We start from the raw sequence: 20,246 nt of genomic DNA on the forward strand, positions 1-20,246 counted from the left end.
AACATAGTTTAGTGTTGTAAGAGAGCAAATGTAGATGATCAGGTGTGTGCCTGTAGACTATGTGTTAATCCAAGCTAGACAAGGGCAATAAAACATCCACGTATGCAGATTTCTCTCAGAACAGGGGGGATGAGGTTCTAAGCCTCACCTCTCCAACCATGCAATTTTTATAAAATTGTTCACCACACACACACACACAGAAAAATGACTGGAAGGAAATACACCAAAACCCAAGTGGGGCATGATGGATGTTATTTCTTTTCTTCTTCCTATGTTATGTTTTCCTCTGAGTGGTTGTACAGTATTGATCTTAATTTGTTTGTCTGCTGATGTATGTGTGAGTGTATTGTGCCTTGTTACATCAGATTTCTATAGTCCCTTACCAAAAAAACCCTCTCTTTTAAAAAAACAGATCATGCTTACTTATTAAAGAAGTAAGAGGAAATGTTTTAAATCCTTTCTCATCAGCATCTCAAATGAGTTAAAGGGGCTTTGTTTGGAGGTCACAGCTGGTCCCTGTCCTGCCCTTAGTAATGCCATATTTCCCCATTTAGAATAGTCAACCATGGTGTGTAGATTCTCAACCTCAAGCCAGGGGCCCCACTGCCTTCCAGGCCTCTCGCTGGCCCTCCCTGCCCCACCCTCACATGCACGAGTGAGCTGACCAAGTCCGTGTGGAGGCTCTGGAGGGTTAGACAACTAAAGACTCGCCTTCTATTGGGGTCATGTTGGAATGTGGCTTGGCACTGCATTTTTAGGGGATAAAGGATGACAGCCTACTCTGGCTGTTCTTTCACTCTCACTCCTGCTCTCTCCTGGTATCCTAAAATTCCACGTTGTTTCACCAAAAAAGAATTCCCTATGATTTTCTAAGTCTGATGCCCATTATGCTGCTGGCCATGCCAGGACAGTTAAATACGGAGCTGGCAAACATACAGGAAGCATACTCCTAGTTAGACGACCTGGAAAGTTGTCAACGGGTTGTTCCCACATTCGTTCACTGGAAACCCTGACATGTGCAGGGTGCCCAGGAGTGGGGAAAGAAGATCAAGAGATTCATGCTGTCAAGCAGAGAAGTCTATCAGCATATGGCAGAGCCCTGGCCTCCCCTCCTGCCCACTGAGGCACGCTTGATAGGTAAGCATGAAGTTATGTCAAAGTGTTATGGGCTGTTTCCCCTGTAGGAGTATGACTCCTACTTTCCGTTGATCTGGAAATATAATTTCCAGTATGTTTTTAGTTCTCTAACAATGAGATCCTCATCCAGTTTTAGAGTCTCTGCACAATGCCAGCTCAGTTTCTTACTGGGTAACTTGGAATAATACACATTTGGTGCAATTGGCTAAATCATTTTCATCCTATTTCAGCAGGTTCCAATCATGGCAACCTAATCAATCTTCTGCCCATCTACATTAATCCTGAAAATGACCCAGATAATCTGACTGGCTGCAGTACAGCCCAGTCACAATTTCCATCACACAGTATGGTGACGCTGTCTTCTCCAAGGGTACTCCAGAAGAACCACCTGTTTTGATATTCCCTGTGTCCCTCTGAAGGAGGCAAAGGTTGAGGCCAGCCACACACCAGCAAGTCATTCTCTTCCTGCCTTTGCATGAACCAAAGAAATCCTGAAATGCACTATAATTTAGCTGATCACATCCTGCAGAGCCTGCTTGGCATTCTCAGTGAACACATCGTAATATTCAGAATGCAAATTAAACTTTATGGGTGCCATAACCTTGGCCATTTATTGCAGCAGATTCCATAATTGCCTGGTGCTGCTAATACAGCCAAGACTACTTTGGCATTTTTTTAACTTTTGCAGATAGAGCTGCCATGTTGATTAAGCAATCTGGGTGTTTCTTTGCACTGTTTCTTAGGCAAATGTATTAGTTAAGGTCCTTTTTCTTATAAGCAACCAGATTCAGTCTCAGCTGGAGATGGACAGTAAAACTGACAATAAAATATATTAGTATGCTCCAGTTCAAGTAGTACTTGAGAAGTAAGTAGAGTTAACATCGTAAGGGAAAATAGGTTTGCACCAAAATGCAAGACGAGTTAGGAAAAAAAAAATAAGTCAGTTCAAGACCAACTGGTGGCTACAAGTTATGCTAGAAGGTAAAGGTTGGTTCTTTGAATAACTTGAGCCATAGGCATCTGTGTTTTGCACTAACTTGGAAGATAATCACCTAGCATTAGGATTATCACTGAAAAAGATTTAAGAAAGATGTGGTTACTATTGACTTACATGACACCTATGTGTGAATTAGAAAAAGGTCTCCATTCATCTGGACAAAGCTGGCCCTGACCAGGCATATTCCACTTTATTCCTTAGTCCTGGGGAAGCCACCCCCAAATAAAATGTTCCAGGACAACAAGACCTCCCAACCCACAAATTTTAATGACTTTGTGATACAAGGAGGTGGATATAAAAGTCCAATTTGGGAATGGAAGTAGGTAGCATTTCTGGAACATCCTGGGATATGGACTTCCCCAAGGAAGATAGCAGGCAGGAACATGGGTGGAGTTAAAGGAGGAGTTTGGAGATTTGAATAAAAACTGAACTCCAAAGATGTGTTTTAGGAAGTCCTGGATTACAGAAGACCCTTTATCCCACTGGCCTGTCAGTACAAATAAGTTGGAGTTTGGGCCATTGTCTTTTGCTGCATCTCCCTCATGCTGTATTCATGAGAACTGGATGTCAAACCAGGACACCATAGAGCTCATTCCTTTGGCAATGCTTATGTGTTGAGCTGAGAGTACGGCCATCTCAGACATGCCTCCAGCTTGTCACTTTGAGGTGAGGAACAGAAGGGAATGTACTGAATAGCTGTGCGGGCCTGAACAATCAATACCCCCAAGATTCTGCCAGAGCAGCACAGCAGATTACATGAGACGCTCCAGAGCTTTACTTCTCTGTGTGCCATATGAACCTGCCAGTCCTCTCACTAGACAGTCTATTTCTCCACCCTTGTAAATGTGCTCAGCCATGTCATTTGTTTTGGCCAAATAGAATGAGATGGAAATACAGTGTGCCAATTCCAAACCTATGCTTCAAGAAACCTTGCATGTTTCTGCTAGTGCCACTGCTATGAGAAGAATATACCTGACCTAGTCCTCTGTGCAATGAGTGGGTAAGACACATGGACAGAGCTGTCCCAGGCAAGATCAGAGCTCCCGGACAATTCTAAGATGTTTGAGTGAGCCCAGTAGACATTGGACAACCCCTATGTGTGTGCATTATACTAAAAAGTGATTGTTGTTTTAAGCCACTGAGTTTTGGGGTAATTTGTTACATAGCAATAACTAACTGATACAGCAGGAACTAGGCAGATCCTGGAGCCTCAGCTTCCAAGTTTGTGGACTTTTCACAAACAGCTTCCATTAACCTGCAGCAACTCCTAATTTTTGCTTTTCTTCCAAATTCCTGAGGGGGACAAATAGTTGGGGAGGATGCAGTAGAATCTCAGGGAACATAACTTTCTTAGTGTTCAGAAGCCAGAAAACCTCTCCAAAGATGGCTTCCCCACCTGGGCCACCTTCCCAGGTCATTCACTGTGAGCACTTCCTCCTTCAACCTGTATCTCCTTGCACTGATTATCACTCAATTCCAAACACAATGTTGGCAATCAAGAAAAGTAAATGGTAATGAGAGAAAAAATGCTGTCATCATCTCCGCTGCCTCTTCATCCATTCCTGGAATTTCTCATGAACCATTTTTTCCTCTTAGCATAGATGTTCATCTATTTATCACAGCAAAATGTGATCACTGGGCGATCATGTTCTCTTACAAAAGGTTGCTTCCTTGAACAAGCTGGGACCTGGGGCTTCCTAACCAAGCAAGGCAGCTGTTCTGTATCCTTTGGATACTACAGTGGCTTGTACCAGCTTGAGTGCTGCCCCACAGGCTCTGCAGGCATTGTCACAGGCTTCATTTGAAACCCTTTCATGACATTTAAAATTCTGAGTAAATTACTTTCACTGAGTCCTCTGAAATAAGGGTATGATTTTTGTTTACTCTCCCCAAGAACTGAATAGCTACAATAATTACCCTTCCAGAAAAGCATCTGTCTGTGCTTACCTCTTTATTCTTTCCCTCTGTTGTATTATGAGATCTTGAAATGATACCCAAAGAGCAGCTTTCCTGGATGGTGGGATAAAATTCACTGCTCTATCATTCTGGGGATCACCTCCTTTTCTTTTTAAAAGATAGAAGAATTAATTTTGGCCTCTTGGTCATTTTAACAACATTTTTTTTAAGAATAAATGAATATTTCAATGTTGAATGCTCTGCCTCTGCACTTTAAAAATACATTTGAGATCAGAATGAATTCTGACTGTTACTTTAAACAATTTAAAGACTTAAAATTAAAAAAAAAATTGAAAGTGCATAAAACTGTAAATGAAAAGTTCTTTCATACCAAGTTTGTCTTTATCCTACTACAAACTAGGGAGAAAATACATAGATTTATCTCACTTAAGCTGTTGAGTTGATAGCTCTTGAAAAGCTTCACCAGTTTTTGTACAGTGGCTTTTCCTTATCCCACTTCCTGTTTTCAGGGCACCTAACTTTTTGCTTAAAAACTTCTGAATAAATATGCCATAAGGAGTGATATTTCAACTTCACCATTTCAGACAAAGACATGCTAACCAATCTGTTAAACCAATGGTCTCTGTTCATAAAATATCATACAGAAAAAATTTAAATTGTGCAGCATGTGTAGATGACCTCAAAGTGTTTTGTTTTCATTCACATGCTGAGGGACAACACAGAGGTGGCTTCACCTACCACTTCTCAATCTGTTGGGCATGTGTGCAATTTCTGCATTTTGAAACCATCGTATGTTCAGCCTTTATTTGCCTCTCCAAAGGTGTTTTTCTGTTCTATAACTTTATCTTAAAATTTAGTTGGACTTCAAGATAACCATGAATTCCCACAAGGTTGAAAACTTGGTGAAAATCAAGGTATGCATGTTCCAAAAATAGCTTCCTCATATCCTTCCTCTACCAAGATAGGTGGGAAAGGGCACCGTTGTCCCATTTCAGACAGTGGACTGTCCCAAAGGTCACTGGGAAAGCCATCAGCAGATCAGCAATGAGCGGTCTTGGCACTTACACTTCGGGCAACAATTAGCCACCAACTCTGGCCAGCTCTGCAAATGGCTGCTGAGCCCTGACTCCAAGTGTCCACTTGGGAAGCAAATGGGGCAGGGCACACTGGCTGTGGCACAGCTGTTGGTACAGTTATTAATCACCATGACTTTCAACACTAAAAGAAGAAATGTAGACTGGGTACATCACACACACTGGATTATCCAGTGAGGCCACCAGGATATGCAGTGTTGAAGACCACAGGTCCAGACCAGACTGACTTTGAACCCCTTCTCTGCTACAAGTTTGGCCAAGTTACAGACCTTTCTGTAGGTCCATTTTCTCACCTGTAAAACATAGATAATAGTAGCACCTATCTCATTCAGTGGTTGTGAGAATTAAATGTTTTATTTCAAGTTTATGCCCCTAGCATATGTGTTACATTTACTATATATGTATGTTATGTATATATGTGTGTTATGTATCTTACATATGTATATATGTGTGCATATATATTGTATACATATGCACCAAGCATATAACAAGTGTTTGATAAACATTAGCTATTATCCTTCATGTGAAGGAAAGTGGAGCATCAAAGCAAACAAACATTGCTTGGTCTTTAACTCTGAGTAATCAAGGCATTCAAATTGTCATCTGTATCAATCACAGATTTCCTGTCTCTTGAAAAATTGCTTTAACAAATTCAGTTACATAAAGCTTTTCTTGATTCTCCACCATAAACTTCCTATGGTTGTTACTCTGAAATACAACAGAAAGTGTGTTTGAGTAGCAGAAGCTGTCTGTGCCTCCCATGTCACCTTGACCCTGAGCATCTCAGTCCATTCTGGGGTGCACAACAGGCCAGAAGTGTGGGGAATGATCAAACTCCAGGAGCAGCCCTTAGCCAGCGACCAGTGGGAACTGGCATCTAAAGACCCCAGCTTCGTCACCCCCTGGGGGGGTACAGCTCTGAGGCGTGTGCCCTATGCCAGCTCCCAGAGTTCCAGCAGGACTGAGCCCCAGGGCCCAGTGCAAACTTGCTGATAACACACCTCTTATGGACCCTTCCCTTCCCAGTCCCACCTCCCGCTGTACTGCCTTGTCTGGTGTCACCTCCTGAATAAACCACTTGTCTGATTCCAGGGGGAAACCCCAAAGAAGACTTAGCCACACAAATACACAAGCTAAAAAAAGGTTGTTTTTAAGTATGTTTGTCTCCATATTGAAAAGAATTATTAAAATGCACACCAAGCAAATTCAAGAAATTCCAACTTAATTCTACTTTGTGTAGAATTTGGTTGGGGCCTTAGGTATTGAGTGGCTTCAGGAGAACCTTTTATGTCTTTTTAAAATCTTTGACTCACAAATGCTTTCACACAGAGAACATTTCTGCCCATGATTGCAGTCTCATTTAAGACTGGAAGAATGGCTTTGTCCTTGCTTAGGGTCATTTGAACTCTGGGGTGTCCAAGCTAACTTTTCCTCCTGTGCCCCCAGCTCCATCTGCTGCCAACAAGACATGAATTTCTGGTTCAAATAAAAATATCTTTACAAAGGCTTATAAAAAGGTTCATGAGATACAGTGGTATTGGAAATGGCTCTGAAGTGTATAAATGAAGCAGGGACACACAAGTTAAGTTTCCCTCGAAACACCGTGTTTCTGTAAGAAAGGAGTCCTCCGGGGAAATATTTATAAGGATTTATGAGGATTTACTGTTTATTGTTTTGTTGTATTTAAAACATTTGAAAGCTCGTTGAAAATTTTCTCTTCAATAAAATTACCCCTGAAGTCCATTAAAATTGCTGTTAAGAGACAGTCATTTCTCTGGAGAATGAATATTTAAAATTCTTGCAACTTAGAGAACCAAGTTCTTGAGGTTCTGTTAAGCAAAAAAAAAAAAATTGTTTTAATGTCCTAAAATTAAACATTTTTAAGATTGTGCTTTTAACATGAATAGACTTCAACATATGTTTACGATTATGCCAAATTTATAAGGTCATTGGCATTACAGCTCATGAAAAATAATTTGTAAGAAAGATTGAAATGTCTTTATATTTTGCTTGCTTTCCACCAAAGTTAATATTTTGGGTAAATTATCATCATGTCCAATTGTCTCTATTTGTTTTAAACACTTCATATTAATTAAATATACACCAAAGAAAGATTTCTTAAAAATATCTTTGCTATGCAAGACTAGGCTAAAAAACAATTCTATAGAGATTTAAAGAACTCATTGTTTTCATAACCTATGCTACACAGATGCATTTAGAACTGAGAAAAAATAATTATAAATGATACTACACTTGCCTGGTCCTCAACTATTTTAAATTAATTTGCTTCAATAAAAAATGCATAGTAGTAGGTTTCCTGGTAGACTATTTATTAAGTGCATTTCCTTTTCATTATTTCTAATATTTTGCTTCATAATTTGAATGGCCTCATTTTTATTTAAGAGGAAAAACATACAGTAATTACTCTTTTCAGTACTAATCTTTTTTCTTGCTTTAATAACATATTCTTCTTCCTTCCCACAAACAATCCCAGTCTTCACATAGGTGTCCTTTCTCCTTTCTAGTTCTCTCTCAGTGGTGCCTCCTCCACTCCCTTCCCCCTACACACATACACACCAGGATTTTTCTTTCTTGTCATCTCCCTGTTCTGGGTCTTTCTTTTTTTGGCTACTTCTCTTCGATTCTTTCTCTCTAACTTACTCCCCCTTTCCCCTATGTCTCCCTCTCTTTAATTTGCCAAGATCATGTTTATAAAAGGGAACAAGCAAGCAAGTCAGTCAGTTTCACAGAAGACACACCTGCTGGGGCAATAGATATGCAGGGGCTCTGGTGATAATCTAAAAGGTTAAATGTGAGTTTAAGTTCTGCATCATGCCTCTCAGAGGGGTGTTTATTTATTCAAGTAAGGATAAACTTGCTTATCCAAAGCAAAATACAACATTAAAAAATTTAGATGTCTGTGAAAAGCAAACACAATTTTATGTATTTATGATCATGCACATGCTGTAATCAAGGCAAAGTCATTCAGTGATCAGTCAGTTCATTGTGACGTGTTCTTTCAGCAGGAGGAAAAAGAGGTGAAGCCTACAGCACAGAATGACAGACCATTTAGGAAACAGAATTGTATCTGTCCTTCAGTTGGAAGAGCTAATTACTGATCGATTTGAGACCTTGTGTCTTGATAAACAACTATTGATTGAGCCTGATTATTTCCTGCAATGTCAGAAACATTCAAACGTATTTGTGTTATTACAAAAGGTATATAATTTATTGGTGGGCACTAATGGTTTTAATGCTTCCAGTGGCAGTTGTAACGAAAGGAAGATTACAACCCTGAATTTTCTAATGCTTCATTCTGGCTCCTAAGATTAGCCTATTTTGACTCATTAGTCAAGTTTCTGTTTATATAATGACTTATTAACATAAATTATTTAAAGTAGACCAATATCAGGTGTCCTGTTCAAATTCAGAAAATGGGGGAAAGAGGGGCTCAGGCCACTGAGAGAGATGCAAATGTTGAGATGGACTCGGGAGAAAATCAATGAGCTAATCAGAGAAATCTGCAAATAGTGAATGCCGCCACATTAGCCACATTACCTTGCTGAACGGGCCACGCTTTTCCAGTCTTGCGGCCTTTGAACATGCACTTTCCACAGCCTGCGATGCTCTTTCCCAGATACACACGCTGATCTCTGCTCAACTGTCTTATCAGAGAATGGTTTCCAGGCACCCTACATCAAATGTGTTAAATAGTAATGCCAACCTTTGTTTTATTTTTCTTCTTAGTGTCATATCATCATTGCCCTGGCCCATACCTATTTTTTTAAACTACTCTATGTCTACCCAGTAGCATTTACTTTATTCCTTTTTGTTTACTGCTTTCCTTAGCTCCTAGAAGAGAGACTGGTGGGCATTAAATATTTGCTGATTTGACCGGAAGGTAATTGTGAAGCATCAACATCATTTATTTTGACGAATATTATCTCAGTACCAGGAAAATCACTGTGAGAAATGAAAGGTATGATTCTTCTCTTCAAAATGCTTATAATCTATTTGGTGAGACCAGCCTGTCACACATCATATTAGCTATCTATTACTATGTAACAAACTTCCCCCAGACATCAATAGCTTAAAAACAACAGACCTTTATTATCACATGCAGTTTCTGTGGGTCAGGAATCTAGGAGTGGCTAAGGTGGTTGCTTTTCAGGGTGTCTCAGGGGGCTGAAGTCAAGATATTGGCCTGGGCTGTAGTCATCTGAAGGTTTGACTAGAGCTGGAGAATCATTTCCAAAAGAAATGTCTCATGCCCATGTCTGTCCAGTTAGTGCTGGCTGTTGGCAGGAGGCTTCAGGTGGGACCTTCAGTTAGTGCCCAGACCTCTCTCTAGGGCTGCTTGGGTGTCCTCATGGCAGGCAGCTGCACTCTTCTGGATGAGCCCGAGAGAGAACAAAGTGGAAACCATGGCATCTTTTCTGACCTAGGAAGTCACACTGTCATGTCTGCAGTACTGAATGGTCATCCAGGGGAGCCCTACCCAGTGGGAAGTGACCACACAGGAGCGCAAACAGCGGAAGCTGAGTCCTCTCGGGGGGTGGCTCCCACAACGTGAAATAAGGAACGCAGCACATGTGCCCGGGTGTAGTTAAGTGCTCAATTGTGAAAACATTTAAGGTCCAAGTGGCTTTGAGAACCCAGACTTATATAGTTGGAAAGGCTGAATTTGATGGCAAATTCAACCCTCATTTGGACAAGGGTGTTTGTTTCAGGTATTTTTGTAACATAAACTCCATTTATTCATTTATTCACCAAATACTTACTAAATAAATATTTATAAACAGTATTTATTAAGCCCTTGCTTACTGTGCTAGGCGCAGGGATTATGATGAAAGCCCAGATCCTGGGAAGGAAGTGGCCCTTGACACACTGTCTATTGTGTGTGGGATCAAATTTATGGAGAAATAATGGTTTTGAATGAATTTAAACACAGGCAAGAATCATCATCCAAAGCCAGTTTTTCTTTGGGCACTAAAAATATAAATTACAAGTGTGCAAAACAATCACATATGCAGAAGGAAAATAAAAGTTTTCATACTCTTATAAATAATTTCAATTTAATACAAGAAAGGTACACTTTGGAAATAATCAAGTAAGTAATCTAACATAAAAAATATTCACTGGACATGATAATACATGAAGGAAATCCACATGACAATGTTAATAAAAGGAATCAGTAAAAATGATCTTATTATCTAAAACACCTCGACTCACCCTTACCTGCCCAAATTGGAATATAACTTCCTAGATTTCTAAATTTATCAGTCCACCAAAATGTTTTCCAGCCCAGTGAATCTCCACTATTTGTCACAACAGTGACAACCAAAAGGACATTTAGCATCTAAATCAAGGAACTATTATTTCTCTTAACATTTTCTCTTCTCCCTGTCCATTGCCTGGTTTATTGTTATCTCAGTCACTTTCAGGCCCAAGTTTATGGCCTATGTTAATGCTAATTTTCATCCCTTTCTAAGGAATTAGGGGAAAAACTACATCTCATAGTCATTTAGTCAATGTTTTTTAAGATAGGACTAACCCAATGCACTGTTGTGACAAAATTCAAGCAGAAACCAAATGCCAGTCTAGCAGAAAAACAGACACTCTCATACACCTCTGGGTGGAAGATAATAAATGACATGAAAAGTTTTACAACTGGGTAGGCACTCTGATTTTCCTCTTCTAGGAATGACTTAGGAAAAAAACCTGAATGTACACAAAGATGAAATGGTAAGGATGTTGGTGGCAGAGTGGCTTATAACTGTGAAAACATGGAAACAAATGTCCTCTAAGAGAGTATTTCATTGCATGAATATGAATATAATTTAATACTAAACAATCATTAAATATCATATTAGAACGTGTTAGGACAGTATTTTACGGCATGGAAATATGTTCATAACCTGTAGTTAAGAGAAAAAAGCAATGGGAACAATTATTGATATTCCATGTAAAAGTACATGTTTAGTAGGAAATAAGGTTAGGAATATTAAAAATATTAACAATGATTTATCTCTAGTTGGTAGGACTGCAGGTGATTTGAATTTTCTTATTGAAATTTTCTCTTCAATGAGCATGGGTAATAAGGTGGATTGCACTAAAGGCCCATCCCTGTATTCATTGACTCTGGCTCAACTGGGTGACTTGTTTTGGCCAATAGGACATTAGCTAACATGATGTTAGCAGTTGCTGGGAAAGCACTGGCATGGCAGGGCTTACTCTTATTCTCGTCTCTCTTCTATCTGCAGAAGAACATGCCTGGGCTAGCCTGTTGGAAGATGGGAGATGGCACATGAAGCAGAGATGAGCTGCCCCGGTTTCCCCACCTGAACCTGCCCTAGGTCATGTGACTGCTAGCTGGGCCCAGGTAGGTGAGAGAGCCTAACAAGATCAGCAGATCTGCAGCAGACCATAGGCATGTGAGTGAGATCAGCTAATGTGGCCAAGTGTCAGCTGACCCATGCAGCCTCCATGCTAAGAAATGTCCTTCGTTGTTTGCCTGCTGCTCTGCTTTATTGTAGCACTAAGCTAATGGACAGAGTGTGTGCTTGTTGTCAGGCTTGGAGGGAAATGGAAGAGAAAAGCAACAAACCCCTTAGGTTCAAACCAAAGATATTGAGTACAGAACTTGTCAGAAAACATTTTTGAACAGGTTAGACTGGCAGAGAGCTGAAAATCATTACAAAAATAGAACAGATCCTCTAACATGTGCAAGGTCTGGAGGGCATTCATGAACTGGAAGCATATCTCCTGGAGCTCACACTGCGATAGTGGGGATCCCTCCCCACTCTCCCAGGGAGTGCCCTCAGAGAGTTAGCAACAACAGTATGAATATGCTGCAGCACCAAGGGCTTTAAATCACTGAAGTTGGTTAAAAATTCACTAGCTCTTCCCCAACATGCATCGGAGAGCTCAGTAAAATCAAAAAGGCTACTCTAGCTGTCCGATGAATTGAAGTAATGAGGTCTATCAGTTGACTTGAACAGAAAAAATGATATTAAGCTTTCATGGAGGACAAATGAAAGTATCTACTTGTAACCTTTCTGACAGCCAGAGACCCTGTGCCATTTAAAACTCTGCCACTGCGGTGCACTATTCCCAGGCAGCCAAGAGTTTAATAAGACTTCGCGGAGATACCTAATCTCCCAGTCCCGGCTGCCTGCTGGCAACCCTAAGGCGCTAGCTGGGGAAGCTGACAATCTGAGCTAACATCAGGGCACCAATTTTCTCAGACATAGGAGCACAGGTGGGCATAGAAATGTCTGCCTGCTGCCCCTCCATGCATGCAAATTGCAGAATGGTCTGATCTCAACATCACAGTGCCCACAACCCTTGGGTGTTTAATCTTGGAGATTCTGGTGATCATTGCCTTTCTTTACTATGAAGCCTGGCTCCCCTGCTGCATGAAGTGCTGCCCTTTATCGTGCATACAAGGCTTTCTTTGAGCAAAGTCCGAGCTGCTGGGCCCAGCCTTAATTCCCAAGATTCTTCCATTCGGCCCCACACTCCAGTCGCAGGGGTTAGGTATTTGCTTTTCTCACCTTTGTGCTTTGTTCAGCCTGTGACTTTCCTCCTCTCCAGCCAACCCACTCTTATACCTTTAAATTCTGGCTTTGCTTCACACGTCTCTCTCCCCAGCTAGGCTGCAAGAATCGTAATGACAGTTCCATGACAGGCAACGTGCCAGGCCCTTTGCTTTGCATGCCTTATTTTTATTCTGTCCAACAACCCTAGGAGATTGGTATTGTTATTACTATTATTATATTTAGCACCATCATCCCAACTTTCAGACAAAGAAACCGAGACAAAGAGATATTAAAGCAACTTGCCCAAAGTCAGCATCAGTTCTGCGGGGATGGAGGTCATGTGTACTTTAGTCCCAGAGCCGTGCACAGTCCCTGGCCCAGAGTACTGAATGAAGGAATGATGGCTCCATGAGGCTGTCCTGCGGTCAGAGATAACCTCGCCTCCTTTGCTTTCAAGCTCCACCCTAGTACTTAACATAACATCATAGGTCAGTCCCCCATTTCCAAATAATCTGCACTCTTACATATACATGACCCTCCCTTGCTTTGAAGCAGCCAGGCTCTCGCAAATGAGGGAATCTCCAGCTCTGGTTCTGCCTCACAGCAGCTGCTGCCCAGAGAAGGGCCAGCGATCCATCGGGAGGAAGGACTGAGGGCAGGAGTTGGAAGCTGGTTGGCCAACCACTCACCCTAAAGAGGCATAGCCCTGCCCCCTCTGTGGTGAAGGGGCTCCAAGAGCTTGCTGGTCCACTTAGCACCACTATCCAGGCTGACTGTCCCTTGCCAGCCTCCCTTCCTCCCCTGCCTCCCACATCTTGGCTTCATCCACAGTAGAAGGGGAAGTTATGAAGGAACAAGGGCAATAGACTGCAGCCAGGCAGCCAAGCAGGAAGCGGAGAGCAGCGGAAATGGTGGTGGCCAGTCATGTCGAGTACCTGGGGTCTGAACTCAACCTGTGCTGGTAGAAGCACTGAGCACCTCAGGCCAAGACTTAGAGGGTCTTAAAGATCAGCTATCATTGCCATCAGTCTGCTCTGCAATCCAAGAGGAACCAAACGAGGGGCTTGAGAGGGGAGACCTAGTTCAGGCTTAATCCCCTCCATGAACATTGTTGGCAGCCAGGCCTCCAGCTATCTGTTGACATCAGGCTCTCTGAGGTCCTTTCTCACCTCTGGCAGGGACACCTGAGCCTGAAGGAACTGCATTAAGGGATTTTGTAATTACTGACTCCCAGCTATCTGGGAAGAGAATCCCCTTCTGCTTTCAGACATTCAATTTTTGAATGTACGTTCTGCTTTGAGGACCACCTGTATTTGTTTACGTTCTTCCATCACTGGATAGTAAGCTCCAGACACAGGAGCATGGCCACATTTGCATTTCCCTCCTGCCTACTCCTTGCCCTCTGCAAACTGCAAGACAGTTGTTTTATAAAATTTTAAATTTATGCAACTTAATTGCATGTCATAATATGGGTTCCCTGTGAAAAGCATTTGTACATTTATGGAGTGCATCCAAAATGACAGAATCCTGCATCATCCATTAGTCACCAGTATGAAGATGTTTTCCCCTTTTTTTTAACCAAATGAAAAAGGAAGCAAGGTGATTTAAAGCCATTTCTAAAATTCAACAGTGAGGTGTCCCTTAAGAGATAGACACTGCCACTAACATAACCATCAGAGAGAATATCACAACGCTGCTAGTGGTAGTTTCTAAAGATTAACTTTAAAAAAGAGAAAAAAGAAATCCTGATATTGATGATTAGTAGACGAAGCAACACAGGAGTAAGACAAGTGATCATTTCAAATGTATAATTATGCTTTACCTCAGTAATTATAAACTGCAATGTACTTAAACACATATTCAGTTTCCTTAATAAGTAGAATAAATAGAAGATAAAGGTGATTTGCATAGAATATCTCTTATTTCCCACAACAATGTTCTTCTTTAGATAGTTTCATTTGTATTTTACCTATGAAAAACTAGATGATTAATCTACCACTCAGAGAGTAACCAGATTATGAGACAATGTAGACAGTAATCAACACATGGGATCTGGAATAGAAATGTACTCAAATTCTGGCCCTTTTACACACTGGTTAGATGGCTTAGATGTGTTAGTAGGTAGAACCTAGACCCAAACTTAGATTTGCAACTTGAAATCCTATGATATAATACCAAAATGGTAAGGAAAGCCTGAGGAGTGGAATGGGGAGGGAGGTACATGCTTGTTTTTCTTTGCTAAATCAGACATTCTACCATTGTGGGCATCTCTCTACTCTAGGTGATTATTATGGAGTCTAAAAATACCTAAAGGAAAGAAGTGACCCACCCTTTTGAATTCTTAGTGGTATGTTGGTGGTGTTGGCACCCTATTTATTTATAATGTCTACACATATGCTGCATCATTGACAAAACAGTCTGAGGCAGTTTATAATAGAACTCACCCCTGTGGGCTGGCAGGGAACGGGCTGAGCCCCATGAGTGGACGGGCCAGCTGGGGCCAGATCTAGGCAAAGCTGGAAAGGGCCCTGGGCAGAAGGACTCAGGATAGCACTCTGGGTCCAACTAGGAGGCAGAACTACTTTAATAGCAGTTCCACCCTAAGGAGAAAACAACCCGTGGGCCAGACACAGCTGGAAAGCTGCCACCGCAGCTGCTGTGTGTCAGTTGCTGGGATCAGGAAGCCAAGTGCGTTAGTTAACTATTCTACTATAATGCTGTGTATACAAATCCCAAAACTTAGTGGCTGAAAACAATCATTTGAGGCAGCTCTGCTTTATTCTGCAGGTCTGTGGACCTGGGCCTTCTCCATGGCCTTTCATTCTCCATGAACCACAGGGCTGGCTGTGTCATGTTCTTCTTATGGCAACAGCAGATGTACAAGAGGAAAAGAAGAAACACTCAAACTTCTTAAGGCCTTGGCATGATCAGTTCAGCTCTACTTCATTTATCAAAGCAAGAGGCCAAGCCCAAAGTCGTAAGGATGGGAAGTACTCTGTGTGCATGACAGGGCCATGATAATGAGACAATGTAGGACAACATAAAAGAACTTGGGTCAGTTATTCAATCAAGCACCTCCTTGGCCACATTATTCACATCCTGCCAACATGAAAACATCCCCATGCCCATCAAAGTATACTCAGAAGTCTTACCCCATCATGGTATCAGGCTCAACATTTAGGACTTCATGATCTACATCTGGTCCAGATTTGAACTGGATCTATGAACTAAAAAGACAGATCATTGGCCAGTCACTCCCACATAATATGAAATGGTGTAACAGGGACAGGATAATCACAGTAAACACACCCATTCAAAAAGAATAAACCTGGTGCTTAGCAATTCTGAAATCTCTGTTGGTAAATTAGCCAAGTTCCCCTGTCATGGGAGTAGGAAATGTTTCTTAATTATAGACATTGGTTCTCTTTCCAGGGGAAGGGTAGGTAAGCTGAGGGGTGGGGAGGGGTGCAGAGGGATCCCCAGTCCATTGTTCTCTACAGCTTCCAGCTCTGTCCTCAGAGATATCCTTTCCATCATCTTCTTCACTTGCTTCTGAAGAGGACATTGAAACTTCCTTTTTTGATGGCTAAAGTTTTCCCAGCCTGTTTTCTACCTATAAAAACAGAGGGCTCAGAGGTCTTTTTCCCCTCAAACTGTTTCAGTCTCCTTTAGTTCAGTCTGTTAGTACTCTGGCATATCATGTTCTCCACATCTTACTGGGTTTTCTATATATTTGATTCCAGTTCATTCCATGAGTCAAAACCACAATTTTTTTAAAGTCATGCTTTTCTCTCAATTTAATTAATTACCATTTTGATGCACCTTGGGCCCATCAGGTGGCTGTAGTACTATGCCTTTAAGCCTTATAGGAGATTTTGTCCAGCTGAAAGATCTACTAAAAGTCACTTTGCCGTATTTTGCAATGTCACCACCACACCTCTGAGTCGGTCTTTACCCTGAAGCCATGCTTTCCTGCAAGCCACCTGAATTTGGTCTTTGTCTCCCCTGCTATAATTCAACAACCATGCTCTGGACTTGATCACTGTCTCCAGGCTGTATCTTAATTTGAGAATATTTTTCTGGCTGGAGAGGGTGAAAGATAAGAAACAGTTTTATTTTTTAACCCAGTAACTTCTGGGCTGCTTAAAGTGTGTTTTGTTTTGAGCATCTTTCTCTTGTAGTACCTTCTTATACGTATTGTCTTGCCAATGGGTTTCAGCCCCGGGCAAGTTCACTATGAATTCAGTGTGACCAAAGAAATGACAGTAAAATGTTCTTGGGGTGAAAGGGTTATACCCAACTTTATTTCCATGGTGGCAGGTCAATCACTAAAATCCCATTGACTTCAGAGCAAGTCCGCCTGCAGCAAGCTGGTCTCTGCCTCTGGGCCTCTCAGCACGCACAGCCATCCACTCTCTGTCCATGGCGCTGCCACCACTCCAGCCTCTGCTCTGCTCTCCTGCAGCCTTACAGCCATGCTACTGTGTCACCCAGAGCACTGGGTGGAGCTCTTTATATAGAGTCAATAGCAACATCTAGACAAGGAGGACCAGGTGAGAATCCTGGTCATGGGAACTTTCATTTTATCCACATGCATTTAAAAGCAAACCACACATTCAAAATTTTTCTTGGAAACTATTTTCTCCTTTCTTCTCTCATTTGATTTTGCCCCTCACTGTTTTTTTATTTTTACCATGCAATAAATCAGTGGGTAGAACAATCCTAATATTTAGATTTATGGACATAGAACATCCCACTTGGAACTTAAGGCTAAATTCATCTCAACCAACCAACTCTTCTAGAACTCTGCTGAGGGACATCATGAGTTGGCTTAGCCCTAAAGAAGTACTTAGAATTACTTGTACTATGTCTAGATCTCCCCTTGGGACCTTATAGAAGGAAGAAAGGATAGAGCCAGATTTGGATATTGCTGGGATTTTCAAAATCTTATTTTTGTTCCCTAGAAGGGCCATGGGTACAAATCCTACTGATCTGGAAGAATATGGAATAGAACTCTACCATTTATTAGCCCCAGTAAATGGTGGAGTCATGGATTACCATCTATTTGGTAGAGGCATTAGATGCTAGAATTGTTGATTTCTATCAAAAGCCCTACACTGGTCACCTCAGGTCACCTCTGAAAGAGCTACTCACCATTTTTTTTCACAAAGATTCTAGACCAATTTACAAAGTTTATAATAGTACCTAGATCTATTAGTAGAGAGGTTAACTGTCTGTGACCCCTCACCCTTCACTGGAAAGCCAGTAAGTTCAAAGCTGTAGACACTACAGACTTACCCAAGTACAGAGTGCACTTCCCTCTTTATCCTGTGGGTGGCAATAAGAGATGAACCCACCAAAAGCATACAGCCTGTCTCCAATAAAGATAGAGCTGAGCCTCTTACCTCTGGAAATCCTGCTTAAATTCAGATGTTGGCATGGGGCAAATGGACAAGGACATCCTGGGATATAGGGTAACAGGGCTGGCTTTTGTGTTCAGCTCTACAAAGTCTACAGATCAAACTGGGGACTCAGCTTTCAATGGGCCCAGACCTTCTACAAGTTCATGGAGGCTGTAGACTAGGAGGGCTTGGCTCAGCTCATTCTCAAGAGGATCATTCGGCCACTCCCCCAACCAGACAAAGAGGGTCTCTTACTCCAAACCAAATGCCTGGGCAGAAGGCCCTGACATACCACCTTTTATCTCACATTTCAAACGTGCTGTAACTAGTTTACTTAGAATTGTAACCATCCTTGGTGAGCAGATGCAGCTCCCTCATGATGTTCTCCTTTGGGTCTAGCAAGAGACTCTAGGTGTAAATGCAGGTATTGCTTGTCTCTCGGCTTGCCCTAGAAGTCAGCTAATCACACATAGTCCTTGGTGCAAGTCCCCCAGAAGCAGGTGTATCACCTCAGGTTCCGTTGAAAGTAGCATGTTACCCATCAGGCAGAGGAGAGGCATGGCAGGGCAGTAAGAAGAGATATGCTCTGAGCCAACAACACAGTCATAACTTGCAGTTTTCCATGTGTTAGAATTATTATACCCACTTAAGTGTATTAATAGGTTTCCTTTCACAGCAACCTCTACTTTATAGCTGAAAGAAACCTAGGCTCAGATCAGTGCCAGGATCTGAAGGCAGGCATTCTGTTTCCACAATCCCATTGCTATGCCCTGGTCTATGCTACACAGTCTGCCTTGGAACCCGGGATATTTACTGGTAGGGACAGTTTGCCAGCAGGCATGATTCTCAGCCTGAGGACAGAGATATTGGTTGACTGCTCCTTCATTCCTTTTCCTGGGTACATTCTACCTGGAAATTCAAAAGCTTACATTCTCACATGTATGAGGCTCCCCCAGCCTCTTCTTGGAAGGAGACTGCAGTTTCCTCTGTAGACAGGGCCAACCCAAATGTTTCTTCTTGGAACCATTTTGAGCTGCTCAAATACAAAAAAACTTCATTGGAAATTCCAGACTTCTACACCTCAGAATATGGCAGATCAGAATTCAGCCTGGAAATTTCAGTATCCTACCAATGCAATCTGACTTGGATGAGCACTGGCTGTCCCACCAGGAGCAATCAGACGCAAGGGATGTAACTGTTCTACCAGACAGAGGTTATATCTAAAGAATTGTGGATAAAGTCTTTCAAATACAGTTGTAGTCATTTCTTTAGTTGACTCTAAGAAGTAACAAAAAATAATGGGATCAATTACTTGAGACATTTTGTAGGCTGTGGATATAACATATTGCGAAGAAAAATAAGAGTTTGCTGAAAGGCTGTGGAGTAAATCCAGTTGGAAGAAAAGGAGGGAGCCTTACCTCTCAGTTTTATCCCTCACCACTGAGAATCTAAACATGAAGCATTGGGAGACTATCCCTAGTACTTCTGGTTCTTAGTGTGGTATTGAAATGCAAGCTTTGTCAAAGCATCAACATCTTAGAATCTCTGCTGAGATCAGAGTCAGGCCCAAACTTGATATTTATCGCATGTTTCTAATCTGCATGAATTGCTACCCCAGTGAGCAGCACTGTGAATACTAGAAACTGGGAGGTGTTCTTAACCCCCCAGACTGTCTCATCCCTATATCTACCCTCCAAATTCTAATAATCCTTTGGTGTTGACTTAGCTTGGCTTCACTATTTCTCTCCATCACAATACCACCGTGATACTGGCTCTCATAATCTCACAATGGAATTCCCAAAGTAGTCTGCTAACCAGCAACCGAATCCACTGGTACTCCCTCTCCCTGCATTCTCTGTGTTCCTGCCATGGTGAGCTTTCTGGAATGTAACCAGGGTTCTGCTGTTGATGGCCCTTCACCTGGTTTCTACAAGCTCCTTAGCTGCTGTGGCTTACCTCCTCACCACCACACATCACTCCAGCTAATCTGAATCACAGCAGGTCCCAGATGCTCTCTTGCTTTTTCTTCTCTCCTCAAGCTTTTTTTTCTTTTGTGCTTCGAATGCCCCTTCCCCTACCTCCTGCCCCCAGAGAGAGAGACAAGCACAGAGAAAGAGCCAGAGCTCTTTGGAACTAGAGATGAATGTGCACACACAAC

General features: G+C 41.9%; 1 protein-coding gene across 1 annotated transcript in view; it reads right to left on the minus strand.

Moving 5' to 3' along the window:
• Window positions 1-8,700: 8,700 nt before the first annotated feature.
• The window catches only part of ZCWPW2 (zinc finger CW-type and PWWP domain containing 2), a 163,247-nt gene continuing 151,701 nt past the window's right edge, over window positions 8,701-20,246 (minus strand). The window contains exons 10-11 of the mRNA XM_057491403.1: window positions 15,839-15,913; window positions 8,701-9,535 (exon numbers count right to left, since the gene is read on the minus strand). Of these exons, the coding sequence (XP_057347386.1) occupies window positions 15,872-15,913 (42 nt within the window). The 3' untranslated portion in view covers window positions 8,701-9,535; window positions 15,839-15,871. The remainder of the gene's footprint in view (window positions 9,536-15,838; window positions 15,914-20,246) is intronic.

This window comes from Manis pentadactyla, chromosome 14, assembly GCF_030020395.1.
Source record: "Manis pentadactyla isolate mManPen7 chromosome 14, mManPen7.hap1, whole genome shotgun sequence".
NCBI lineage: Eukaryota > Metazoa > Chordata > Mammalia > Pholidota > Manidae > Manis > Manis pentadactyla.